At 39.0% G+C, this 27,999-nt stretch overlaps 1 protein-coding gene across 5 annotated transcripts in view; it reads left to right on the top strand.

Annotated features, from left to right (window-relative positions):
* Positions 1 to 23,950, top strand: part of PHKA1 (phosphorylase kinase regulatory subunit alpha 1) — a 155,685-nt gene extending 131,735 nt beyond the window's left edge. For all 5 annotated transcript variants that reach the window (XM_020871664.2, XM_020871662.2, XM_020871661.2 and 2 more), the window contains 4 exons: positions 16,894 to 17,064; positions 19,140 to 19,193; positions 21,824 to 22,024; positions 23,339 to 23,950. In XM_020871664.2, coding sequence (XP_020727323.1) covers positions 16,894 to 17,064; positions 19,140 to 19,193; positions 21,824 to 22,024; positions 23,339 to 23,512 — 600 coding nt within the window. In that variant the 3' untranslated portion in view covers positions 23,513 to 23,950. The remainder of the gene's footprint in view (positions 1 to 16,893; positions 17,065 to 19,139; positions 19,194 to 21,823; positions 22,025 to 23,338) is intronic.
* The last annotated feature ends 4,049 nt before the right edge of the window (positions 23,951 to 27,999 follow it).

Below are 27,999 nucleotides of genomic sequence, written 5' to 3'. Positions count from 1 at the left end.
GTGGCCATCCCCTGGGTAAGAATTTGATGTCACCATCTTTTCTTGTGATTGCTGATACTTGTATTATACACCACTCATAAAGGCTTTGAATGTGCTGTTATATAAAGCATGACATATACAGATTGACTGAAAATAAAAGCAAAATGAGTCAAAAAGTTAAATTTTTATTTATAAATCAACTTCATATATGTATACTTATAAATCGACTTCATGTACTTATATTTATAAATCAACTTCATGTAGGGTGAAATCTTTCCATTTCTTTTCCAAAAAGGCAGGGGAGAGGGTTCAACTCCAACCTCCTTCCCATTTCAGAAAACAAAATTCAATTTAATAAGTATTTGTTAAACTCTGTTTAGTCACTTATTCTTGCAACTAATATAGTTAAAATTGTGTGCCCACTATGTGCCAGGCACTGTACCAGAAAACATTGGTATCCACTGGGAACTTGTTAGAGATGTAAAATGTTGGTTCCTATCCTAGACCTACTAAATCAGAAAGGCTGGGGTGAGGCCTGGCAGTCTGTGTTTTAATCAGTTTTCTGGGTGATTCAGATGCACTTTTAAAAAGTTTGAAAACCACTGGGTTACTTATTCTTCTGATTGTTAATTTATTTGTAAGTATTAACTGAGTACCAATTTTGTGCCAGGTACTGGAAATATTAATGTTGAAAGTGTTAGTTGCTCAGTCATGTCTGACCCTTTGTGACCCCATGGACTGTAGCCTGCCAGGCTCCTCTGTCCATGAAATTCTCCAGGCAAGAATACTGGAGTGAGTTGCCATTCCCTTCTCCAGGAGATCTTCCTGACCCAGGGATTGAACCCAGGTCTCCTGCATGCATTGCAGGCAGATTCTTTACCACCTGAGCCACCAGGGAAGCACAAAACAGATGTAGTCCTTGCCCTCGTGAAGCTTACAGTTTAGGAAAACTGACTTCTGATTTAGTTTCCTTGGCTTAAATCAATGATCTTTAATGGCCTATGATTTCAATTCTTAGACTGAAGAGATTAAGGCCAGATAGCAACCAAATAAAAATGGAAAACTATTGGAAACAATATTAGTATTTCTCTTGACCTCAATTAGTATAGTCCATCCTAAAGGAAATCAGTCCTGAATATTCATTGGAAGGACTGATGCTGAAGCTGAAACTCCAATACTTTGGCCACCTGATGCGAAGAACTGACTCATTTGAAAAGACCCTGATGCTGGGAAAGATTGAAGGCAGGAGGAGAAGGGGATGACAGAGGATGAGATGGTTGGATGGCATCACAGACTCAATGGACATGAGTTTGAGTAAACTCTGGGAGTTGGCAATGGACAGGGAAGCCTGGCATGCTGCAGTCCATGGGGTTGCAGAAGAGTCAGACACAACTGAGCAACTGAACTGAACTGAACTGAACTGAATTAGTATAGTATGACTTGGCCAACTTTGTCACATCCACATTAATAAAGGAAGACAGAGGCATAAAGGAGAAATTAATCTAAAATCTCAGAACTATTGATATTTGGTTTTGGAAACTAGTCTGAATAACCTTTATTGTTTGACTGCACTTAACAGCCTAGGATCTTGATGGTAGAGATGAGGACACTGAAGATAAATCAAATGGAGTTATCTTCTTGGTACATCACTGTGCCAATTGAAATGCCTTATGATGCTTTTCTCTTTTACATAGCAATGGTGATATGGGCATTTGGCCCAAAATAATATGTAAGAAGCTCTGTTCTCAGGAAATATTTATATTATATTCTTTTCATTTTATATTTATTTCTGAATCTAAGCTGGCAAAGAGCCACTTTCCCCAATGTATTTTATCCTTTACTTATATAAGTTTTTCAAAGTTCATTATGTTGTAGCATGTATCAAGATTTCATTCCTTTATATTGTTAAACAATACTTTATTGTATTGATATGTGGCACATTTTGGTTATCCATTCACCAGGTGACAAACATCTGGGTTACTTCTGCTTTTTTACTGTTAATGAATAATGCTGCTACGAACCTTCATGTACAAGTTTTTATTTGGGCATATGTTTTTTTTCTCTTGGATATACATCTAGAAGAGGAAGTTCTGGGTCACTTGGTAACTATGTTTAGCATTATGAGGAATTGGCACATTGTTTTCCAAAGGGGACTGTACCATTTTACATTTCCACCAGCAATGTCTGAAGGTTCCAGTTTCTTCATATCCTTACCAATCCTTGGTTGTTGTTCAGTCGCTCAGTTGTGTCCAGCTGTTTGCAGCCCCGTGGACTGCAGCACGCCAGGCTTCCCTGTCCATCACCAACTCCCAGAACTTGCTCAAACTCATGTCCATCGAGTCAGTGATGCCATCCAACTGTCTCATCCTCTGTCATCCCCTTTTCCTCCTGCCTTCAATCTTTCCCAGCATCAGGGTCTTTTCCTTACTGTAGACCATCTTTTTGATTCTAACCTTTTTAGTGGGTATGAAGTGGTATCTCACTGTAGTTTTGATTTCACATTTCCCTAATGGCTGATATTAATCATCATAATTATTAATTATTAATTATCATTAATCATGTGCTGATTGACTGTCTACCTTCTTTTGGAGAAATGTCCATTCAGATCCTTTGCCCACTTGTTAATTGGGTTGTCTTTTTATTGTTGAGTTGTAAAGATTCTTTTTATATTCTAGATATGTGGGTGTACTAAGTCACTTCAGTTGTGTCCAACTCTTTGCAATCCTATGGACTGTAGCCTGCCAGGCTCCTCTGTCCATGGGATTCTCCAGGCAAGAATATGGAGTGGGTTGCCATTTCCTCCTCCAGGGGATCTTCCCAACCCAGGGATTGAACCCACATCTCTTATGTCTCCTGCATTGGCAGGCGGTTCTTTACCACTAGCACCACCTGGATATAGGTCCCTAAAGGTTCTTTATGTATTCTGGATACAAACCCCTTTTTAGATATGTGAATGGCAAATGGTTTCTCCCATTCTATGGATTGTCTTTTCACTTTTTTTTTTTCCTCTGAAGAATATCAACCACTAGATTTATCTTCTTGATAGTGTCATTTGAAGTTTTTAGTTTTGGTTAAGCCCAGCTTATCTAATTTTACTTTTAGTTTCCTATCTAATAAGGCTTTGCCTAGCCCAAAGTCACAAAGATTTATTCCTATTTTTTAAAGAGTTTTATAGTTTTAGCTTTTACAGTTAGGTCTATGATTATGTTCATGGGCGCCCAAAAGACCACCCCCCACCCGATTCAGTGATTCACTAAGAGGACTCACATGACTATGTATATAGTCATACTAAAAGTTGTGATTACAGCAAAAGGATACAAAGCAATATCAGCAAAGGGAAAAGGTGCATTAGACAAAGTTCAGGGGAAATAGGCACCAGTTTCTGCAGTACTCTCTCAGTGGAGTCACACAGGCAGGATGCAATTCCCAGTTCAATGAGTTGTGACAACATGTATGAAATATTGCCAACCAGGGAAGCTCACTTAAGACTCAGTACCCAGGGCTTCTTGTTGAAGGCTGGTCACATACACAGCCTCTGTCTGGCATGTACCAAAACTCTAGACTCCGAGAGAGAAAGTAAGTGTTCAATATAAACCCTAGTGTTTTCACAAACAGTTTAGGCACAGTAAGCCACTGTTACTGTATTCTGAGAATTATGGGAACCCTCCCAAAATCCAGCTTTCCAAATACCAACCAAAGGTCAATCTTGTAATCAGGCCTTCCAAGAATAGCACTTCTGGCCTGCTGTGTTAACTCTTTTCTGCATAGTAACCCATTTGGACTTATTTTTTGTGTATGGAGTGAAGTAAGGGGTTCAACTTCTCTCTTTTGAATGTGACTATCCAGTTGTTTCAGCACTATTTTTGAAAAGACTATCTTTCCTACATTTACTTTTCTTGACACCCTGGTTAAAAATTGGCAAAAGTGTAATGGTTTATTTCTGAACTCCCAATTCTACTTCACTGATCTACATACCTAACCTGTGCATGTATTACAGTCTTTTTTTTTCCAGAGAAGAATTTGCAGCAAGTAACGAGAACACTTGCTTTCCCAAAACAGTGTCTCCCAACACATTTTTGATAATTATAGCTTTGTAATAAATTTTGAAATTAGGAATTGTGAGTTCTCCAACTTTGATCTTCTTTTTTAAGACTGTGTTAGCTATCATGGGTCTCTTGAATTTCCACATGAATGTTAGGATAGGCTTATCAATTTTTGTGAAGAACTCTGTAGGATTTTGATAAAGATTGTGTTCAGCCTGCAGATCAGTTTTGAGAGTATTGAAATTTTAACAGTATTATGCCTTTTAACAGTATTATGCCTTTTAACAGTATTATGCCTTTTAACAGTATTATGCCTTCTGATCCATTAAAATAGGATCTCTATTTATTTAGGTCTTTAATTTCTTTCAACATCTTTTGTAGTTTTCAGAGTGTAGATTTTACAGTTCTTTTGTTAAATTTATTCCTAAGTATTTTATTATTTTGATGCTATTGTAAATGGAATTATTTTCTTAATTTCATTTTCAGATTGTTTATTGCTAGTATATAGAAATGCAATAGATTTTTGTATATTGATCTTATATCAAGCAGACTTAATGAAATCATTTATTAGTTTTAATTGATTTTTAGTGAATTCCCTATATACAAGACCATGTCATCTGCAAATGACTTTGTACTCTCAATGACTTCTATTTTCTTTCTTGCTCAATAGCTCTGGCTAGAGCCTCCAGTATGATGTTGAATAGAAGTAGCAAGATTAAACATCGTTATCTTCTTCTGATCTTAGGAGGGAAACATTCAGTTATCAACCATTCATTATAATGTCAGCAGTGGGTTTTTTGTAGATGCCCTTTGTGAGATTTAGGAAGAACCCGCTTGTTTCCACTTTGTTGAATGTTTTTATCATGAAGGGGAGGGTTGTTTTTCAATCACTAAGTCATGCCCAACTCCTTGCAACCCCATAACTATAGAATGTCAGGCTCCTCTGGTCTCCACTATCACCTGGAGTTTGCTAAAATTCATCTGTATTGCGTTGGTGATGCCATCTAACCATCTCATCCTTAGTCGTCAACTTCTCCTCCCGCCTTCAATCTTTCCCAGCATCAGGGTCTTTTTCAATGAGTCAGCTCTTTGCATCAGGTGGCCAAAGTATCAGAGCTTTGGCATAAGCAACAGTCCTTCCAATGAGTATTCAGAGTTGATTTTCTTTAGAACTGACTGGTTTGATCTCCTTGCAGGCCAAGGAACTCTCAAGAGTCTTCTCCAGCATCACAATTCAAAAGCATCAATTCTTTGGCACTCAGCCTTCTTTATGGTCTAACTCTCACATCCATACATGACTACAGGAAAAACCATAGCGTTTGACTATATGGACCTTTGTTGGCAAAGTGATGTCTCTGCTTTTTAATATGCTGTCTAGGTTTGTCATAGCTTTCCTTCCAAGGAGCAAGCATCTTTTAATTTCATGGCTGCAGTCACCATCCACAGTGATTTTGGAGCCCAAGAAAATAAAATCTGTCACTGCTTCCACTTTTTCCCCTTCTATTTGCCATGAAGTGATGGGACCAGATGCCATGATCTTAGTTTTTTTTAATGTTGAGTTTCAAGCCAGCTTTTTCACTCTCCTCTTTCACCCTCATCAAGAGGCTCTTTAGTTCCTCTTCACTTTCTGCCATTAGAGTGATATCTGCAAATCTGAGGTTGTTGATATTTTTAGCAGCAATCTTGATTCCAGCTTGTGATTCATCCATGCCTCATTCACATGATGCACTCTGCATATGAGTTAAATAAGCAGGGTGACAACATACAGTCTTGTCACACTCCTTTTTCAATTTTGAACCAGTCAGTTGTTCTATGTCTGGTTCTAGCTATTGCTTCTTAAACCACCTACAGGTTTCTCAGGAGACAGGTAAGGTGGTCTGGTACTCCTATCTCTTTAAGAATTTTCCATAGTTTGTTGTGATCCACACAGTCACAGGAGTGTTAGAATTTATTAAATGCTTTTCTGTATCTATTATGATGATGTGGGTTTTATGTTTTATTCTACTGCTTTGATGTTGTTATTATTGTTCAGTCATTCAGTCATCTCTGATTCTTTTTTTTTCTTTTTTCTTTTTCATTTATTTTTATTAGTTGGAGGCTAATTACTTTACAATATTGTAGTGGTTTTTGCCATACATTGACATGAATCAGCCATGGATTTACATGTGTTCCCTATCCTGATCCCCCTCCCACCTCCCTCCCCACCCCATCCCTCTGGGTCTTCCCAGTGCACCAGCCCTGAGCACTTGTCTCATGCATCCAACCTGGGCTGGTGATCTGTTTCACACTTGATAATATACATGTTTCAATGCTAGTTCTCTCAGATCATCCCACCCTCGCCTTCTCCCACAGAGTCCAAAAGTCTGTTCTGTACATCTGTGTCTCTTTTTCTGTCCTGCATATAGGGTTATCGTTACCATCTTTTTAAATTCCATATATATGTGTTAGTATACTGTATTGGTCTTTATCTTTCTGGCTTACTTCACTCTGTATAATGGGCTCCAGTTTCATCCATCTCATTAGAACTGATTCAAATGTATTCTTTTTTAATGGCTGAGTAATATTCCATGGTGTATATGTACCACAGCTTCCTTATCCATTCATCTGCTGATGGCATCTAGGTTGCTTCCATGTCCTGGCTATTATAAACAGTGCTGTGATGAACATTGGGGTACATGTGTCTCTTTCAGATCTGGTTTCCTCAGTGTGTATGCCCAGGAGTGGGATTGCTGGGTCATATGGCAGTTCTATTTCCAGTTTTTAAGGAATCTCCACACTGTTTTCCATAGTGGCTGTACTAATTTGCATTCCCACCAACAGTGTAAGAGGGTTCCCTTTTCTCCACACCCTCTCCAGCATTTATTGCTTGTAGACTTTTGGATAGCAGCCATTCTGACTGGTGTGTAGTGGTACCTCATTGTGGTTTTGATTTGCATTTCTCTGATAATGAGTGATGTTGAGCATCTTTTCATGTGTTTGTTAGCCATCTGTATGTCTTCTTTGGAGAAATGTCTGTTTAGTTCTTTGGCCCATTTTTTGATTGGGTCATTTATTTTTCTGGAATTGAGCTGCAGGAGTTGCTTGTATATTTTTGAGATTAATCCTTTGTCTGTTTCTTTGTTTGCTATTATTTTCTCCCATTCTGAAGGCTGTCTTTTCACTTTGCTTATAGTTTCCTTTGTTGTACAAAAGCTTTTAAGTTTAATTAGGTCCTATTTGTTTATTTTTGCTTTTATTTCCAATATTCTGGGAGGTGGGTCATAGAGGATCTTGCTGTGATTTTAAATCACAGCAAGATCCTCTGATTCTTTTAGACTGCATGTACTGCAGCACGCCAGGCTTCCCTGACCTTCACCATCTCCCATAGCTTGCTCAAACTCATGTCCTTTGAGTTGGTGATGCCATCCAACCATCTCATCCTCTGTTGTCCCCTGCTCCTCCTGCCTTCAATCTTTCCCTAGCATCAGGGTCTTTTCTAATGAGTCAGCCTTCCTATGAGGTGGCCAAAGTATTGGAGATTCAGCTTCAGCATCAGTCCTTCCAATGAATATTCAGGGTTGATTTCATTTAGGATTGACTGGTTTGATCTCCTTGCAGTCCAAGGGACTCTCAAGAGTCTTCTTCAACATCACAGTTCAAAAGCATCAATTCTTTGGCACTCAACTTTCTTTGTGGTCCAACTCTCACATCCATACATGACTACTGGAAAAACCATAGCTTTGACTATATGGACCTTTGTCAGCAAAGTAATGTCTCTGCTTTTTAATATGCTGTCTAGGTTTGTCATAGCTTTTCTTCCAAGGAGCAAGTATCTTTTTTAATTTCATGGCTGCAGTCACCATCTGCAGTGATTTTGGAGCCTAAGAAAATAAAGTCTGTCACTGTTTCCATTTTTCCCCATCTATTTGTCATAAAGTGATGGGACCAGATGCCATGATCTTGTCATCTGCAAACAGTGAGAGTTTTACTTCTTCTTTTCCAATCTGGATTCCTTTTATTTCTTTTTCTTCTCTGATTGCTGTGGCTAGGACTTCTAAAACTATGTTGAATAGTAGTGGTGAGAGTGGGCATCCTTATCTTGTTCCTGATTTTAGAGGAAATGCTTTCAATTTTTCACCATTGAGGATAATGTTTCCTGTGGGTTTATCATATATGGCTTTTATTATGTTGAGGTATGTTCCTTCTATGCCTGCTTTCTGGAGAGTTTTTATCATAAATGGGTGTTGAATTTTGTCAAAGGCTTTCTCTGCATCTATTGAGATAATCATATGGTTTTTACCTTTCAATTTGTTAATGTGGTGTGTCACATTGATTGATTTGCAAATATTGAAGAATTCTTGCATCCCTGGGATAAAGCCCACTTGGTCACAATGTATGTTCTTTTTAATATGTTGTTGGATTCTATTTGCTAAAATTTTATTGAGGATTTTTGCATCTATGTTCATCAGTGATATTGGCCTGTAGTTTCTTTTTTTGTGGCATCTTTGTCTGGTTTTGGTATTAGGGTGATGGTGGCCTCATAGAATGAGTTTGGGAGTTTACCTTCCTCTGCAATTTTCTGGAAGAGTTTGAGTAGGATAGGTGTTAGCTCTTCTCTAAATTTTTGGTAGAATTCACCTGTGAAGCCATCTGGTCCTGGGCTTTTGTTTGTTGGAAGATTTTTGATTACAGTTTTGATTTCCATGCTTGTGATGATTCTGTTAAAAGTTTCTATTTCTTCCAGGTTCAGTTTTGGAATGTTATACTTTTCTAAGAATTCCTCTGTTTCTTCCAAGTCATCCATTTCATTGGCATATAGTTGCTCAAGTAGTCTCTTATGATAGTTTGTACTTCTGTGTCGTCTGTTGTAATTTCTCCATTTTCATTTCTAATTTTACTGATTTGATTCTTCTCCCTTTTTTTCTTGATGAGTCTGGCTAATGGTTTGTCTATTTTATTTATCTTCTCAAAGAACCAGCTTTTAGTTTTGTTGATCTTTGCTATAGTCTCCTTCATTTCTTTTTTCATTTATTTCTGCTCTGATTTTTATGATTTCTTTCCTTCTACTAACTTTGGGGTTTTTCTGTTCTTTTTCTAGTTGCTTTAGGTGTAAAGTTAGGTTGTTTATTTGATGTTTCTCTTGTTTCTTGAGGTAGGCTTGTATTGCTATGAACCTCCCTCTTAGCACTGCTTTTACTGAATCCCATAGGTTTTGGGTTGTTGTGTTTTCATTTTCATTTGTTTCTATGCATATTTTGATTTCCTTTTTGATTTCTTCCATGATCTGTTGGTTATTCAGAAGCATGTTGTTTAGCCTCCATATGTTTGTGTTTTTTATAGTTCTTTTTTCCTGTAGTTGATATCTAATCTTACCACATTGTGATCAGAAAAGATGCTTGAAATAATTTCAGTTTTTTAAAATTTGAAGGCTATATTTGTGGCCCAGGATGTGATCTGTCCTGGAGAATGTTCCATTTGCACTTGAGAAAAAGGTGAAATCTATTTTTTTGGGGGGGGGATGAAGTGCTCTCTCTATATATACGTATCAATTAGATCTAACTGGACCATTGTATCATTTAAAGCCTATGTTTCCTTGCTAGTTTTCTGTTTGGTTCACCATAGGAGTGAATGGGATATAAAAATCCCCCACTATTATTGTGTTACTGTCAATTTCCCCTTTCATAGTTGTTAGCCTTTGCCTTGGGTGCTCCTATGTTGGGTGCATATATATTTATAATTGTTATATTTTCTTCTTGGATTGATCCCTTGATCATTATGTAGTGTCCTTCTTTGTCTCTTATCATGGTCTTTATTTCAAAGTCTATTTTATCTGATATGAGTATTGCTACTCCTGCTTTCTTTTGGTCTCCATTTGCATGAAATATCTTTTTCCAGCCCCTCACTTTCAGTCTGTATGTGTCCCTAGGTTTGAGGTGGGTCTCTTGTAGACAGCATATATAGGGGTCTTGTTTTTGTATCCATTTGGCCAGTCTTTGTCTTTTGGTTGGAGCATTTAACCCATTTACATTTAAGGTAATTATTGATAAATATGATCCCATTACCATTTACTTTGTTGTTTTGGTTCATTTTTATAAACCTTTTCTGTGTTTCCTGTCTAGAGAAGATCCTTTAGCATTTATTGAAGAGCTGGTTTGGTGGTTCTGAATTCTCTCAGCTTTTGCTTGTATATAAAGCTTTTGATTTCTCCTTAGTATCTGAATGAGATCCTTGCTGGGGTAGAGCAATTTTGGATGTAGGTTTTTCTTTTTCATTACTTTAAGTGTGTCCTGCCATTCCCTTCTGGTCTGAAGAGTTTCTACTGAAAGATCAGCTGTTATCCTTAGTGGGGATTCCCTTGTGTGTTATTTGTTGCTTTTCCCTTGCTGCTTTTAATATTTGGTCTTTGTGTTTAATTTTTGTTATTTTGATTAATATGTGTCTTGAGGTGTTTCACCTTTGGTTGATCCTGTTTGGATTCTCTAGGTTTCTTGGACTTGGGTGGCTATTTCCTTCCCCATTTTAGGGAAGTTTTCAACTATTATCTCCTCAAGTATTCTCTCAGGCGCTTTCTTTTTGTTTTCTTTTTCTGGGACACCTATGATTTGAACACTGGGGCCTTTAACATTGTCCCAGAGATCTCTGAGGTTGTCCTCATTTCTTTTAATTATTTTTTTTTTTTCCTCTCTGCTTCATTTATTTCCACCATTCTATCTTCCACCTCACTTATCCTCTCTTCTGCCTCAGTTATTCTACTGTTGGTTCCCTCCAAAGTGTTTCTAATTGCAGTTGTTGCACTGTTCTTTATTGATTGGTTCTTCTTTATTTCTTCTAGGTCCTTGTTAAACATTTCTTGCATCTTCTCAATCCTTGTCTCTAGTCTATTATCTGTAATTCCATTTTGTTTTCAAGATTTTGGATCATCTTTACTATCATTATTCTGAATTATTTTTCAGGTAGACTCCCTATCTCCTCTTTTGTTTGGTTTGGTAGGTTTTTATCATATTTGTTCACCTGCTGAGTATTTCTCTGCCTTTTCATTTTGTTTACTTTACTGTGTTTGGAGTGCCCTTTCTGCAAGCTGGAAGACTGTGGTTCCTCTTAACTGTGGAGTCTGCTCCCTGTGGTGGGTTGGAAGCAGGGTGGACCATTGACTTGTCAAGATTTCCTGGTTGGGGGAACTTGTGTCTGTGTTCTGGTGGGTGGAGCTGGATCTCTTCTCTCTGGAGTGCAATGAAGTGTCCAGTAGTGAGTTTTCTGGTGTCTATGGGTTTGGTATGGCTTTGGGCAGCCTGACTTTTAATGTTCAGGATTCTGTTCCCATTTTGCTGGAGAATTAATGTGCTGTGTTGCACTGGAACTTGTTGGCTCTTGTGTGGAGCTTGGTTTCAGTGTAAAAAATGGAGACTTTGGGGTGGGCTCTTGTCTATCAAAGTTCCATGGAGTCAGGAGTTTTCTGATGTTCTAAAGTTCTGGAGTTAAGACTCCTGCCTCTGGATTTTGGTCCTCTTCTTTCAGTAGCCTCAAGACTTCTCCATCCATGCAGCACAGAAGATAAAACCCTTTTGGCTAATGGTGAAACAACTCTCCAGAGCCATGAATACCAAGAGAGATTCACAGAGTTATATAGGGAAGATAAGAGGGAGAAGGGAGATAGAGGTGACCTGGGAGAGAAAAGGGAGAGTCAAAAAGGGAGAGAGCAATCTAGGTTGGTCATAACTTTCCTTCCAAGGAGTAAGCGTCTTTTAATTTCATGGCTGCAGTCACCATCTGCAGTGATTTTGGAGCCCAAAAAAAATAAAGTCTGACATTGTTTCCACTATCTCCCCATCTATTTCCATGAAGTGATGGGACCAGATACCATGATCTTAGTTTTCTGAATGTTGAGCTTTAAGCCAAATTTTTCACTCTCCTCTTTCACTTTCATCAAGAGGCTTTTTGGTTCCTCTTCACTTTCTGCCATGAGGGTGGTGTCATCTGCATATCTGAGGTTATTGATATTTCTCCCGACAATCTTGATTCCAGCTTGTGCTTCTTCCAGCCTGCATTTCTCATGATGTACTCTGCATATAAGTTAATAAACAGGGTGACAATATACAGCCTTCACGTACTCCTTTTCCTATTTGGAACCAGTCTGTTGTTCCATGTCCAGTTCTAACTGCTGCTTCCTGACTTGCATACAGGTTTCTCAAGAGGCAGGTCAGGTGGTCTGGTATTCCATCTCTTTCAGAATTTTCCACAGTTTATTCTGATCCACATAGTCAAAGGCTTTGGCATAGTCAATAAAGCAGAAATAGATGTTTTTCTGGAACTCTCTTGCTTTTTTGATGATCCAGCAGATGTTTTGGCAATTTGATCTCTGGTTCCTCTGCCTTTTCTAAATCCAGCTTGAACATCTGGAAGTTCACGATTCATGTATTGCTGAAGCCTGGCTTGGAGAATTTTGAGCATTACTTTACTAGCGTGTGAGATGAGTGCAATTGTGTGGTAGTTTGAGCATTCTTTGGGATTGCCCTTCTTTGGGATTGGAATGAAAACTGACCTTTTCCAGTCCTGTGGCCACTGTTGAGTTTTCCAAATTTGCTGACATATTGAATGCAGCACTTTCACAGCATCATCTTTCAGGATTTGAAATATCTCAACTGGAATTCCATCACCTCCACTAGCTTTATTCGTAGTGATGCTTTCTAAGGCCCACTTGACTTCACATTCCAGGATGTCTGGCTCTAGGTGAGTGATCACACCATTGTGATTATCTGGGTCATGAAGATCTTTTTTGTACAGTTCTTCTGTGTATTCTTGCCACCTCTTCTTAATATCTTCTGCTTCTGTTAGGTCCATACCATACCATTTCTGTCCTTTATCGAACCCATCTTTGCATGAAATGTTCCCTTGGTATCTCTAATTTTCTTGAAGAGATCTCTAGTCTTTCCCATTCTGTTGTTTTCCTCTATTTCTTTGCATTGATCGCTGAGGAAGGCTTTCTTATCTCTCCTGGCTATTCTTTGGAACTCTGCATTCAAATGGGAATATCTTTTCTTTTCTCCTTTGCTTTTCACTTCTCTTCTTTTCACAGCTATTTGTAAGGCCTCCTCAGACAACCATTTTGCCTTTTTGCATTTCTTTTCCTTGGGGATGGTCTTGATCCTTGTCTCCTGTACAGTGTCACAAACCTCTGTCCATAGTTCATCAGGCACTCTGTCTATCAGATCTAGTCCCTTAAATCTATTTCTCACTTCTACTGTATAGTCATAAGGGATTTGATTTAGGTCATACCTGAATGGTCTAGTGGTTTTCCCTACTTTCTTCAATTTAAGTCTGAATTTGGCAATAAAGAGTTCATGATCTGAGCCACAGTCAGCTCCCAGTCTTGTTTTTGCTGACTGTATAGAGCTTCTCCATCTTTGGCTGCAAAGAATATATCAATCTGATTTCGGTGTTGACCATCTGGTGATGTCCATGTGTAAAGTTTTCTCTTGTGTTGTTGGAAGAGGGTGTTTGCTATGACCAGTGCGTTCTCTTGGCCAAACTCTTTTAGCCTTTGCCCTGCTTCATTCTGTGCTCCAAGGCCAAATTTGCCTGTTACTCCAGGTGTTTCTTGACTTCCTACTTTTGCATTCCAGTCCCCTATAATGAAAAAGACATCTTTTTTGGGTGTTAGTTCTAAAAGGTCTTGTAGGTCTTCATAGAATGTTCAACTTCAGCTTTCTCAGCATTCCTGATTAGAGCATAGGCTTGGATTACCGTGATATTGAATGCTTAGCCTTGGAAATGAACAGAGATCATTCTGTCATTTTTGAGACTGCATCCAAGTACTGCATTTCAGACTCTTGTTGACCATGATGGCTACTCCATTTCTTCTAAGGGATTCCTGCCCACAGTAGTAGATATAATGGTCATCTGAGTTAAATTCACCCATTCCCATCCATTTTAGTTCACTGATTCCTAGAATGTCAACATTCACTCTTGCCATCTCCTGTTTGACCATTTCCAATTTGCCTTGATTCATGGACCTAACATTCCAGGTTCCTATGCAATATTGCTCTTTACAGCATCGGACCTTGCTTCTATCACCAGTCCCATCCACAACTGGGTGTTGTTTTTGCTTTGGCTCCATCCCTTCATTCTTTCTGGAGTTATTTCTCCACTGATCTCCAATAGCATATTGGGCACCTACCGACCTGGGGAGTTCATCTTTCAGTATCCTATCATTTTGCCTTTTCATACTGTTCATGGGGTTCTCGAGGCAAGAATATTGAAGTGTTTTGCCATTCCCTTCTCCAGTGAACCACATTCTGTCAGACCTCTCCACCATGACCCTTCCGTCTTGGGTGGCCCCACACAGCATGGCTTAGTTTCATTGAGTTAGACAAGACTGTGGTCCGTGTGGTCAGATTGGCTAGTTTTCTGTGATTATGGTTTCAGTGTGTCTGCCCTCTGATGCCCTCTCACAACACCTACCGTCTTACTTGGGTTTCTCTTACCTTGGACATGGGGTATCTCTTTACGGCTGCTCCAGCAAAGCGCAGCCACTGCTCCTTACCTTGGATGAGGGGTATCTCCTCACGGCCACCCTCCTGACCTTGAACATGGAGTAGCTCCTCTCGGCCCTCCTGCGCCCACGCAGCCACCGCTCCTTGGACGTGGGGTTGCTCCTCTCGGCTGCTGCCCCTGACCTCAGAGGTGGGGTAGATAGTCTTGGCCGCCCCGCCTGACCTCAGACGTGGGGTAGCTCCTCTCCAGCATGGCTCCTGACTCAGTGGAGGTGTAGCTCCTGTCGGCCGTCACCCCTGACCTCGTATGTGGGGTAGCTCCTCTGGGCCGTTCCTGTGCCATCACAGCCTGGTGCTCTCAGTCACCACCCCTGACCTTGGGTGAAGGGTAGCTCCTCACGGCCAAGCTTCTGCGTGATCCGTCGCAGCCAGAGTGCTTCGATCAGTTTGGTTAGCTTTCTGTAATTGTGGTTTCCATTCTGTCTGCCCTCTGATGGATAAGGATAAGAGGCTTGTGGAAGCTTCCTGATGGGAGGAATCTGGGCCTTGCTTTGATGGGGTGCTCAGTAAATCTTAATCTAATTTTCTGTTGATGGGCGGGGCTCTGTTCCCTCCCTGTAGTTTGGATTACCTATGGTAAGGGTAATGGCAATAATGGTAAAATCCTTCAAAGGGGCTTATGCCAGGACTGTTGTATTCAGTGCCCCTGACCCCACGGCAGCCACTGTCTGACCCATGCCTCCTCTGGAGACTCCTGGACACTCACAGCAAGTCTGGCTCAGTTTCTTGTGGGGTCACTGCTCCTTTCTCTTGGGTCCTGGTGCACAAGGTTTTGTTTGTGCCTTCCAAGAGTCTATTTCCCCAGTCCTGTGGAAGTTCTGTAATCACATCCACTGGCCTTCAAAGTCAAATTCCCTGTGGGTTCTCAGTCCCTTTGCCGGATCCCCAGGTTGGGAAATCTGTTGTGGGCCCTAGAACTTTTGCAACAGTGTGAGAACTTCTTTGGTACAATTGTTCTCCAGTTTGTGGGTTGTCTGCTCGGTGGCTCTATGTGGGGTTCACACCCTGCACCTCCCAGGTCTTCTGCAGCCAGAGCCCCTGTGCCTGTGGCAGGCCACTGCTGGTCTGTGCCTCTGCAGGAGACACCTAAACACTCAGAGGCAGGTCTAGCTCAGTCTCTGTGGGGTACCTGGGTCCTGGTGCACACAAGGTTTGGTTTGAGCCCTCCAAGCATCTCTGGCCAGTATGAGGTTTGATTCTAAATGCGATTTCACCCTCCTACTGTCTTGTTGGGGTTTCTCCTTTGCCCTTGGACATGGGGTATCTTTTTTTTGGTGGGATCCAACATTCTCCTGTTGATGGTTGTTCAGCAGTTAGTTGCAATTTTGGAGTTCTCACAGGAGAAGATGAGCACACATCCTTCTACTCTGCCATCTTGGCACTATGGCTACCAATGGTATGTCCTTATAATCCTTTTTATTTCTTTAAGACTGGAAGTGAGTCTTCTCTTTCTATCCTGATTTTTTTTTTCTCTATCCTGATTTTAATACATTTCCCTTTTTTTTGGTATGTCTAGATAAATCTTTTTCAATTTTGTTTTCAAAGAAACAAACTTTGGTTTCATTGGTTTTTCCTCAGTTACTTTTGTTTTCTTTTTTGTTTTTCTTTGTGTTATAATCTTAATTTTTTCTTCTCCTTGCTTTCATTTTAGTTTGCTCTTCATTTCTTCTTTTTTTCATTGTCTTAAGGTAGAAGGTTTAGTTATTAATTTGAGATATTTCTTCTTTTTTAGTACAAACATTTATAAAATAAAGTTCTCTTTAGCTGTATCCCATAAGTTTTGGTATCTTGTTTTCAATTTTATTCATCTTAAAGTGTTTTCTAATTTTCCTTGCGATTTCTTTCTTGCCCCACTGGTTATTTAGGGATGTGTTGTCTAATTTTCACATATTTGTAAATTTTCCAAATTTCCTTTTGCTACTGATTTCTAATTTAATTTCATTGTAGTAAGATACCATACTTTGTGTCTTATTTTGATTCTTTTAAATTGAAGCTCGTGTTATAGCCTATGAGAGCAACAAACTAAGCCATAGACCAGTTAAAAGTTTAACAGAAATAACCTTGGAAAGAGACAATGAAGAACCTCCCATGTCATCAATATTTTTATGGCTCTTCTTATGTATCACTAGATGGTTTCTAAAAGGATTGTATCTGTTTACATTGCTGCTAGCTACTCGTAAGCCTGCTAGCTTCACTATAACCTCTGTGTCTTGGCTGTTACACTTAAATTTATGGTTTATAATTCTGCTGAGTGTGTTTATTATTCACTGTGCTATAATACGTTAGTCATAAAAACAGAGGTGACTTTTGATTTATGTTCTTTTCTCTGCTTTTCTCCCAAGCCACCTGGAACCTCTATGAGTCTAAGTAGTGGGTCCTTCCCTAGTGCATTTGGTCAACAGACATCTAAAGATAGTCGTCAAGGTCAATGGCAACGCCGAAGAAGGCTGGATGGTGCATTGAACAGAGTTCCAATTGGATTTTATCAAAAAGTATGGAAAGTTTTGCAGAAGGTAAGCATAATACATCATAGGTGTCTCTTTATTTTACCCCCCTCATGAAATTATCAGTCTTCTTATCTGAGATATGACATGATGGTGATATCATTGCAATTATATAAAAGACATATGCTGTTATGGATAAAACCTAGAAGAAAACATTAAAATGAAATAGTTGATTTGTTATTTTGATATTATTGATAATTTAGTCTCTCTGCATTACTGTTGCCATTGTGGTATTTATAAAGACATTTCAGAAACATCACTACTTATCTTTCTGGCCATAGTTGGACATTGTGAAACATTGTGATACACTTACTGCCAATCAAATGAATGCAGTGATAAAGACACTTTCTTTGTAGCTATTGCAGAGTAGAAACGTTATTGTAACAATGTGCTGTTAATAACCAAATGTTACTATAGTAAAACAACTGTGGCATATGGGAAGTTTTATGAGAAACTCTTACCTATATTCTTTCTTGGATGAAAACTACTAAATAAATGCAGTCATAGTGATGCCAATAGTCCAAAGTCTTTACTGGTGTGACCAATTTTTGTTTTTCTGTCAAAGGCCTAGTTTTCCAAAGACATTCCAGGAGACATCACACCATTATGACTGTAATGATTTGTAAGACTAAGAAGACTGCAGTTCTCATTCATGGGTCTCATTCATAGTCTCATAGGTGCTATTTTTTGCTTCGTTGCCCTTGATAATGACCTGAAGAACACTTCAACCAGGACTTCAAAATCTTTAGTTATGTTTCTCCCTTTTGCACACTGATGTTCTTCCAGGGACAGAATCAGGTGATCCTTTGGAAAAGTGAAAATGGATTCCTTAAACTATCAGCTCTGGCAATCTTCCTTTCAAAGAGTACCTATCAGCTGTTTTCCTTTGATAAAACAACTATAGCACAGTGTTAACAGATATGTGCTTTATCTTTCCACTTATACCTGGCTTGTGGCAATTCAGTTTCATAGACTACATGTACTAGGTGCTCTTCTACCCAGATACCATCTTTTTGCATAGCAGCTATAATGAAAGTCCAAAAGTGTTATGATAGAAGTACAAACACAGAAGGCTATGAGAATACAAGGGAAGGAACATTAAAATCTAACTGGAAAAATTGGGTATTTTGTGGTAGAATCAAAACATGAACTTAAACTCCTAATATAAAGAGGAAAAACAGTCGCCCTCTGTTTTTTTCATTCCATTCCTTTCAGAGTATGAATGTAACATAATCACTCTGTACATATGTTTCCAGGCTGGTAATTCTCAGTATAAGGATTGTTACTTGGCATATGAAACATGGAGTGGCTGGTAGAGTTGATAAACCTGTTGGATTGGAATATTTATATGTGGTTTAAAATATGGTGTTTTGGATTTCTTTAAAATCTAAAATGGCAAGTCATTAATTCCCACTGCTTTTTAATAACTGAATTGATGGTGAGAGGGATATAGACCATCATTCATTCATACAGTATTTCTTGAGCATCTACTGTACACTAAGCAATGTCCTAGGTGCTCACAGGTATACAACAGAAAACAAAGCAGACAACAATCTCTGTCCTGTATAGAACTTATATTCTACTCTGGAGAGACAAACAATAAATAAAACACATAAATTATACAAAATGTTAAATGATGACAGATAGTATAGAGAAAGTAGAGCAGGGTGAGGGGATCAGGAATGCTGATGAGGGATGCTTAACTAGAAAATGTAGTAATTATGCATATCCAGTACATGCATATATTTAGATTTTCTCTTTAGCCTAAAAAATCTTTCTGAAGTCTAGTTGTGATGGCTCTGGAACCTACTATGGTATCCTCCTAGATAGTCTCTGAATCTTTAGGACTAGGCTATCCAATAGGTAGATCCTCCTGAGCCTTTTACTCCCTTAAGTAGAGAATGAACCTTGAGTACCCTGAAGTCCAATCCTGCTTCTTGCCACACATTAATCGCAACCCCTTGGCAAAGACACGTAGGCTGCAGGGCCTTTCACTGGCCTGTGATTACTCAGCATCTAAGTGTCTCCTTACAGCCTTCCAGTTGTCAGCATATCCTTGGTGACAGGTTTTTGCTGTTTTGCAGTGTCATGGACTTTCTGTGGAAGGTTTTGTTCTTCCTTCTTCCACCACTAGAGAGGTAAGATTCTGTCTTTCACATTTATGTAATTGATAGCTTGTCTGGCTAAAGTATTTCAGTGATCACTTTTCAAAATAACAAATCTGTACTTTATAAATCAGCTGAACATGAAATACATTGGAAGAAAGGAGAGAATGTTTTTTTAAAAAAAATAGAATGGGAATATTAGAGAATAATTATGTATTACATTAATTATATAAAGACAGCTTCTTTTAATGGTTGATTAAGTTAGACTGATTTATGTGAATATTGCCAGAGTTGGAAATGGCAGATGAGAATGAATCTAAGAATGAATGAATGACTTCTCATGCCCCCATCCTGCTCATCCCTACCTTTCTCTAATAGGATGCTTGTAGACTGTAAACCAGTGGTCCTTAGCTCTAACTATATATCACAGTAACCCAAACTCCTATCTCCAGCTCTCCAGGGATGGAACATGAGCACCTGTACTTTAAAAAATCCTAAGAATAATGCCGATATATAATCCTGGTTGTAAAACATTGCCATAAACCACAGACATAGAGTAGAAGGTGCTTTCACATTTTGCTTTTTGCCCAGTCAGACTAAAATTATGAAGAAATAGCTTTTAAATAAAATCAACAAAGGAGCTCGAATTAGTATGACCAATTCCCCACTCTGGAATTGTTGTAGATCATGACTGGAGGGCTGGGTACAGAAAGCTAATGCTGTGCTTCAGGGCTCCACTCCTGCCTAGAGGCTTTTTCTCTAGTAAAGAACACTGTGTCCTTTCTTGACCTTCTCTCTGCCTTTAAGCAAGATTAAAATGTTAACAAATTAATAATAATACATACCTGAATGTACCTTATATGAATCTTCAAAATTCCTTTATACAGTCTTTAATTTGATCTTCAGCACAACTATGTGAGATAGCTAAGAAAGGGATTGTAGTTCCTAGTTCACAGACAAGCATATAAGTTTAGAAAAGTAAATTCTCCAAGGTCATAAAATTATGAACCGGCAAAGGCAGAGCTTGAGTCCTTTAGACTCCAGATCTACATTGCCATCCTAAAGTGTATGCTTAATACAGTTTTACCAAAAATTATTTGTTAATCCATTTCACCCTAAAATAACTTTATATTTCTTCATGCCTTTTTAATCTAATAGTATATAAATATTTTACCTAATTCTCAAACTGTCATGTATATACAGTTTTAGATTCTACTTAGATTTTTCCTTTATCCACAGTCATCTTATTTATTCTTTTAATGATTCTACAGAAACTCATAATGGCACATCATAATATGCCATTATTTACACAACCATTCCCACATTTAGATTACTTCTAGTTTTATACTTGTGACTAAGGCTGCTGTAAAATACTCTTGCATATTGGGCTTTTATCATCTCTTGAATTATTTCCTTAGGATGAACTTCCAGAAGGAGAATTATGGGTTAGAAGGCACTGACACTTTTATGATGCTTGTTATACTTGCCAGATTGCCTGCCAGAAAGATTGAACCTATTTATTCACTCAATTACGTTATTTTTTTTTCATTTATTTTTATTAGTTGGAGGCTAATTACTTTACAATATTGTAGTGGTTTTTGTCATACATTGACATGAATCAGCCATGGATTTACATGTATTCCCCATCCCAATCCCCCCTCCCACCTCCCTCTCCACCCAATTCCTCTGGGTTCTTCCCAGTGCACCAGGCCTGAGCACTTGTCTCATGCATCCAGCCTGGGCTGGTGATCTGTTTCACCCTAGATAATATACATGTTTCGATGCTGTTCTCTCGAAACATCCCACCCTCGCCTTCTCCCACATAGTCCAAAATTCTGTTCTGTACATCTGTGTCTCTTTTTCTGTTTTGCATATAGGGTTATCATTACCACCTTTCTAAATTCCATATATAAGCATTAGTGTGCTGTATTGGTCTTTATCTTTCTGGCTTACTTCACTCTGTATAATGGGCTCCAGAACTAAACAGACATTTCTTCAAAGAAAACATACAGATGGCTATGTATGAACACATGAACACATGTGTTCATGAACACATGAAAAGATGCTCAACATCACTCATTATCAAAGAAATGCAAATCAAAACCACAATGAGGTACCATTACATGCCAGTCAGGATGGCTGCTATCCAAAAGTCTACAAGCAATAAATGCTGGAGAGGGTGTGGAGAAAAGGGAACCCTCTTACACTGTTGGTGGGAATGCAAACTAGTACAGCCGCTTGGAGAACAGTGTGGAGATTTCTTAGAAAACTGGACATAGAACTGCCATATGACTCAGTAATCCCACTCCTGGGCATACACACCGAGGAAACCAGATCTGAAAGAGACACGTGCACCCCAATGTTCATCGCAGCACTGTTTATAATAGCCAGGACATGGAAGCAACCTAGATGCCCATCAGCAGATGAATGGATAAGGAAGCTGTGGTACATATACACCATGGAATATTACTCAGCCATTAAAAAGAATTCATTTGAATCAGTTCTAATGAGATGGATGAAACTGGAGCTCACTCAATTACTTTAAAGGAGACTATAACAGTGCTCTTGGCTACAGTATTTCTTCTGCCTTTCAGAATAGGTAATTGATGCCTCCCAGCACAATGGGCTCTTAAGAACTTATTTTTTTTTCCCTTCTATCACAGATGACTCCAGGCGAGATCAAATTCTCTGTTCATGTGGAGTCTGTCCTGAATCGTGTACCTCAGCCAGAGTACCGTCAGCTTCTGGTTGAAGCCATCCTTGTCCTCACCATGATGGCAGACATTGAGATTCATAGTATTGGAAGCATCATTGCTGTGGAGAAAATAGTGCATATTGCCAATGACTTGTTTCTTCAAGAACAGGTAGGCAAACCTGTTGTTTTTTCAAAGGGAAATGTCTGATATTAACTCTTCAAGAAGCCAAGGTCACTTTCTTGTGCCATCTTCCTCATAGCCCTTTTCTAGGCCTCCTTTGTAGTGGCTCTGACCTCTATCTGTTTGAGAACTAGGCTGTGGGATGACCTCTGTCTTTTACCATGTTTTGTGGTTGTGTTAGATGGTAAAGTTGCCTGGAACTCAGGAGGCTCTTATGCTTTTTGTCATATTTCATATTACTTTTATCACACTACTTTTTGTAGCGATAAGGACTTAAGAAGAAACCATTGGGTAGTGTATCCTTTCTGGACTATTAAGGAAAAGAGAAGATTTGATTTAGGTTTGTTTTGTTTTTGCTTTTCTTTCTGACCTATAAGAAAATATTAAAGTACAATGTTTAATTCTGCATTTTCTTATTTTTCTTATTAAATCTTACTTCAGAAAATTAACCACATTTAAAAAATGCAAACTACTAAAAGCTTTCCAGATGTTTCCTAGATTAAAAGTAGGAACACATAAAGTGAAGGGCATGTGCTCTTGTCAATACAACAATTCCCAAAACATGTAATCAGTGTTTCATTCTTTTAGGCCCTGGGGATGTGGATGCAAAGGAAATTAAAAGCTTCTCTAGGACATTTCAAAGATTTCACAAGATAGTCCTAATTTTAAATACTCTGACTGCTATTTATTATATCAGAAAATGTGATCCTTTTTAGGCATTGACTCTAGCTTGGAAAGCTTGTGATCCATTTGAATTAAACCAACTTAGAAAGAAAAGAAATAATGGTCAAATACAAGATAAAATAACATGCTGAGTGGCTTCCCTGATGGTCCAGTGGTTAAGACTCCATACTCCCAATGCAGGGGGCACAGTTCAATCCCTGCTTGGGGAACTAAGATCCCACATGGCATGGCCAAACAAGAATAATAGTAATACATGCTGAATCAGTAGTACTAGAAGGATGCAGACCAAAGTTCCTCTAGGGTGATTTGTAAGTTTTAACTTTTGACTCTTAATGAACAAAACTCTAATTACCTATTATGTTGAACTTTCAAAAATTCTAAACAATTAGTGCTTTTAAAATAATTCATACGATTTGGGGATCTAGTGAAAAATAAATGTATAGAAACCCATAGCCACTATTTTGAGTATAACCCTGATCCCTTGCTGTCTAAACAGCCAATGATCCAACTAGTTGGTGATGGGGAGGAGGCTCTGAGTTATTCTAATCAGGACTTTAATTAGTAGGATTAGTAATTTTTCCTTTCCCCTGTGTTTTCCCATCCTTAAAAACCAAACAGAAAACCCTCGGTGCAGATGATATCATGTTGGCAAAGGATCCTGCGTCTGGCATCTGTACTCTTCTGTATGACAGTGCACCCAGTGGCAGGTTTGGCACCATGACCTACCTCTCCAAGGCAGCGGCCACCTATGTGCAGGAGTTCCTGCCCCACAGCATCTGTGCCATGCAGTGAGGCCTCTAGGCCTGGCTGCTGGGAGCCTTCTGACAGTTGGTTCCTGCCTCGTTGATTATGCATGGAACTGAAATATGATGGCCTGATCACTCCAACCCTGTCCCTTGCCAACCCATCCCCCCAAAGAAGAGCAAACTTTTCTGATAAAATAACTGCTTTAGAAGATGTGAACCCTTGCTTGGAGGCATCTGCTCACCCAGGCTCTTCATTGCGAGCCTTCATTCTTTCATGGTTTATAAAAGTGTGTGTTTTTATTCTCTAGATCTGTTACAAACTTAGTTTTCTAACTCCTGTTTGGGGAGCAGATGTTAATAATAACTTATTTCTGAAGTTTGATTTTTCTTATGTGTGGTTTCATTGTGTAAATGAGTGGTGGGTGCATTGGGACATTATTTCAAATGAATAAACCCTCAATTGTTGGATTTTATGCTCCTATAAGTTGGAAATTATCTATTCTAAGTACCTTTTTGGGGGGAAAGAGTACCAGATCATAATTTTCTTCTTCACTCACATGCTGCCTCATGCTGAATGATGAATTCCTTTCTGTACACACTTAGTCTCTGCTTTTGCCTTCTCTGTATCTATATACATAATTCTTATTCTCCTTCTAGTGAAATATCAAGAAATGGCAAGTTCAGTGTGTATATTTAAGAATTTCAGTATTAACACTTAAAATCACATTTAATAAAGATTGCTGGTACTCAAAGATGTATGTGTAGCAGAAAATGCAGAATAACCCAGAGAAATGGATCCAGGGGCCCAATTTCAGAAAGGAGAGTGGAAGAAGAGAAGATGTCTGGGGAGAATCTTACACCTAGGGAATGGAGAAGGAATCAGATGGGTTAGTGTCTTGAAGAAAGCCTTGTACACTAATTCATGCCTTTGAAGAGTGGGCCAGCACACGACACAGAGAATAATTGAAGCCTCTCTTTGTTGAACGGGGATCCAGCAGTCCAATCTGTAGCTGCTTTACTGAGTACTCTTTCTCTGCTCACCTGGCCTTTGTCTCACTCACATACTCACTTTCTACAGCATCTACCCCCTCCAACTCCCTGACCTCCTATATACTTTTAAACTCATTCACTTGCATTTTTACTTCCTGGTTCTACTGTTCATATCTGTGTATATCTTGATATCTGTGGGCATATATCTGTCTCTTGAAAACACCTACATTTGTATGTATGTCTAAGCATACATGGGAACTTTTTCTGAATGTGAGTAGTTTTGATATGTCTGTATATCTATTAATATCTTTACCCATGTTTGACGAACTGTGTAAGTATGTAAATATGAGTGCTGTGTGTGGGAGAGGTATGTGACTGTGGTCTCAGGCTGACACACAAAAGATAATGGAGGACTCCTTGAGTCCTCTTCCTTTGTCTCACATTTAGGTAGCCATTGAAGAATGTTTCTCCTAACTTTCTGTTTTAGTTCAAGGCTACTATAACAAAATACCATAGACAGGGTGGCTTAAACAACAGAAATTTACTTCTGATAGGTCTGAGGGCTGAGAAGTTCAAGACCAAAGTACCAGCAGATTCAGTGTCTGGGGAGGGCCCTCTTTCTGGTTTGCAGCTGGCTGCCTTCTTGCTGTATCCTCACATGGCACAGAGAGAGTAAGCTCTGGGCTCTTCCTCTTTTTATAAGGGCACCAAGCCTGCCATGCAGACTCTACCTGATTACCTCCCAAAGGTTCCCATCTCCAAATACCATCACATGGGGGGACTGAGGCTTCAAGATACGAATTTTGAAGGGATGCAGCCATTCAGTCCATAGCATTTTCCTTCTCCTGTAAAGTACTAATTTCCCTATTTGCATTCAAATAACTTCCTACTTCAATCCCCTATTTTTTTGTCAGATTTTTTCAGGTTTTTCTCCAAGAATGGGGATGGCAGGCTCTCTAAATAATTGTAACATTACCAGTGACAATATTATGAGTACACGTGAATAAATGAACATAGTAGGGTGATAGTAAAACAGATAGTGGAAACAAAGAAAGGATGACCAACCTTTTCAGTATTTCTCTTATAGGAAATGGAAACACATGGTAAGTGTCTTTCTGATTACATGATTTTCTGGTCACATATAAAGAAAATTTACACCCTTTTCTGAAACTATACTTTTGGCAATGCCGAAGAATGCTCAAACTACCTCACAATTGCACTCATCTCACACGCTAGTAAAGTAATGCTCAAAATTCTCCAAGCCAGGCTTCAATAGTATGTGAACCGTGAACTTCCAGATGTTCAAGCTGGTTTTAGAAAAGGCAGAGGAACCAGAGATCAAATTGCCAACATCTGTTGGATTATCAAAAAAGCAAGAGAGTTCCAGAAAAACATCTATTTCTGCTTTATTGACTATGCCAAAGCCTTTGACTGTGTGGATCACCACAAACTGTGGAAAATTCTTAAAGAGATGGGAATACCAGACCACCTGACCTGCCTCTTGAGAAATTTGTACACAGGTCAGGAAGCCACAGACTGGTTCCAAATAGGGAAAGGAGTATGTCAAGGCTGTATATTGTCACCCTGCTTATTTAACTTCTATGCAGAGTACATCATGAGAAACGCTGGGCTGGATGAAGCACAAGCTGGAATCAAGATTGCTGGGAGAAATATCAATAATCTCAGATATGCAGATGACACCACCCTTATGGCAGAAAATGAAAAAGAACTAAAGAGCATCTTGATGAAAGTGAAAGAGGAGAGTGAAAAAGTTGGCTTAAAGCTCAACATTCAGAAAACTAAGATCATGGCATCAGGTCCCATCACTGCATGGCAAATAGATGGGGAAACAGTGACAGTATTATTTTGGGCTCCAAAATCACTGCAGATGGTGACTGCAGCCATGAAATTAAAAGATGCTTACTCCTTGGAAGGAAAGTTATGACCAACCTAGACAGCATATTAAAAAGCAGAGACATTACTTTGCCAACAAAGGTCCATCTAGTCAAGGCTATGGTTTTTCCAGTAGTCATGTATGGATGTGAGAGTTGGACTATAAAGAAAGTTGAGCACCAAAGAATTGATGCTTTTGAACTGTGGTGTTGGAGAAGACTCTTGAGAGTCCCTTGGACTGCAAGGAGATCCAACCAGTCCATCCTAAAGGAAATCAGTCCTGAATATTCATTGGAAGGACTGATGTTGAAGCTGAAACTCCAATATTTTGGCCACCTGATGCAAGGAACTGACTCATTTGAAAAGCCCCTGATGCTGGGAAAGATCAAAAGCAGGAGGAGAAGGGATGAGATGGTTGGATGGCATCACCAACTCAATGGACATGAGTTTGAGTAAACTCCGGGAGTTGGTGATGGACAGGGAGGCCTGGCCTGCTGCAGTCCATGGAGTCGCAAAGAGTCAGACACGACTGAGCGACTGAACTGAACTGAAACTATTTGTCTTTTCACTGGCTGCAAGTGTACCCCAGCCATGGGGAGTACATCTGAAGTGGCACATTTGAGCGTCACCACTGCCTCCCACACAAATACACCTGAACTGACATGATAGCTACATTTCTCTGGGTTTATGAGGTTATCTATCACTATGCCTCCCATACAGAGCTACTTCACTTTTAAAGCAACTGTTTAGAAAACTTGATTCATATTTTGTTCATTTTTAAGTATGCAACACTAAAAAGCACATTAGACTTTTTAAAAGCACTTACATTTTGAAAATAGAATAAAAAATTAGAATTTCCAATTTAATTATGTCTGGTGCCAATGTGCAAAGTCTCATGTATTTCTGTGATTGGAGTTTATTTCATGGCTCTATTTTACACACTATAGGTATGCAGTACAGTCAAAGCTCATTAATTGGGTCAAAGTAGGATAATATTAATACATAAATCATATTATAAATTATATAATATGTAATATATGTAAATAAATGCCGTTTTATTATTCACATGCACAACTACTTAAACTACGCTCACTAAATTTAAACTAGCTTATTGATATTGTCAGGAAACCTGTTCTGATGAATAAGACTAACTTTTGCTCAACATTACATTTGTGTGCAGGTGGTTCCCCTGCACTACTAGAAGATACCTAAAAACTGTTCGCTCTCCTAAATGTTATAAATATTCGGCAGAATCTTGTTTCTACTACTCATTAGCCTTTTGTATAACAAGAGAGGGTTTATTCAGCAAAGATGAACTATCTCTGCAGTCCCATCCTGGTTAGTTGGGTTATACTACATTCTGAGAATTTTATGCAGCTGATGGGTCAAAAGTTGCTATTACTCTTAAAAAATCCTTTTTATACTTACCAAATACCTAGTACCTGTACTAGTGCAATGGAGATAAACATAGTGTTTTTCCATATTTAGTATTCATTTCCTATTAAACTTGAGTGGCCTTAGGTCTTGGTTTGTTCAGGACAGTCCCCATTTATGCCTGTTGTCCTGGTGTAATTATTAATAGCACTCTCTGACATTAAAAGTGTCCCAGTTTGGATGGTATGGTCACCCTATATTTAGCAGAAGTCTGAT

This window comes from Odocoileus virginianus, unplaced genomic scaffold (genome assembly GCF_023699985.2).
Source record: "Odocoileus virginianus isolate 20LAN1187 ecotype Illinois unplaced genomic scaffold, Ovbor_1.2 Unplaced_Contig_28, whole genome shotgun sequence".
Lineage (NCBI taxonomy): Eukaryota > Metazoa > Chordata > Mammalia > Artiodactyla > Cervidae > Odocoileus > Odocoileus virginianus.
The sequence above is the reverse complement of the archived record's forward strand: the minus strand, read 5'-3'. Positions and strand labels throughout refer to the sequence as shown.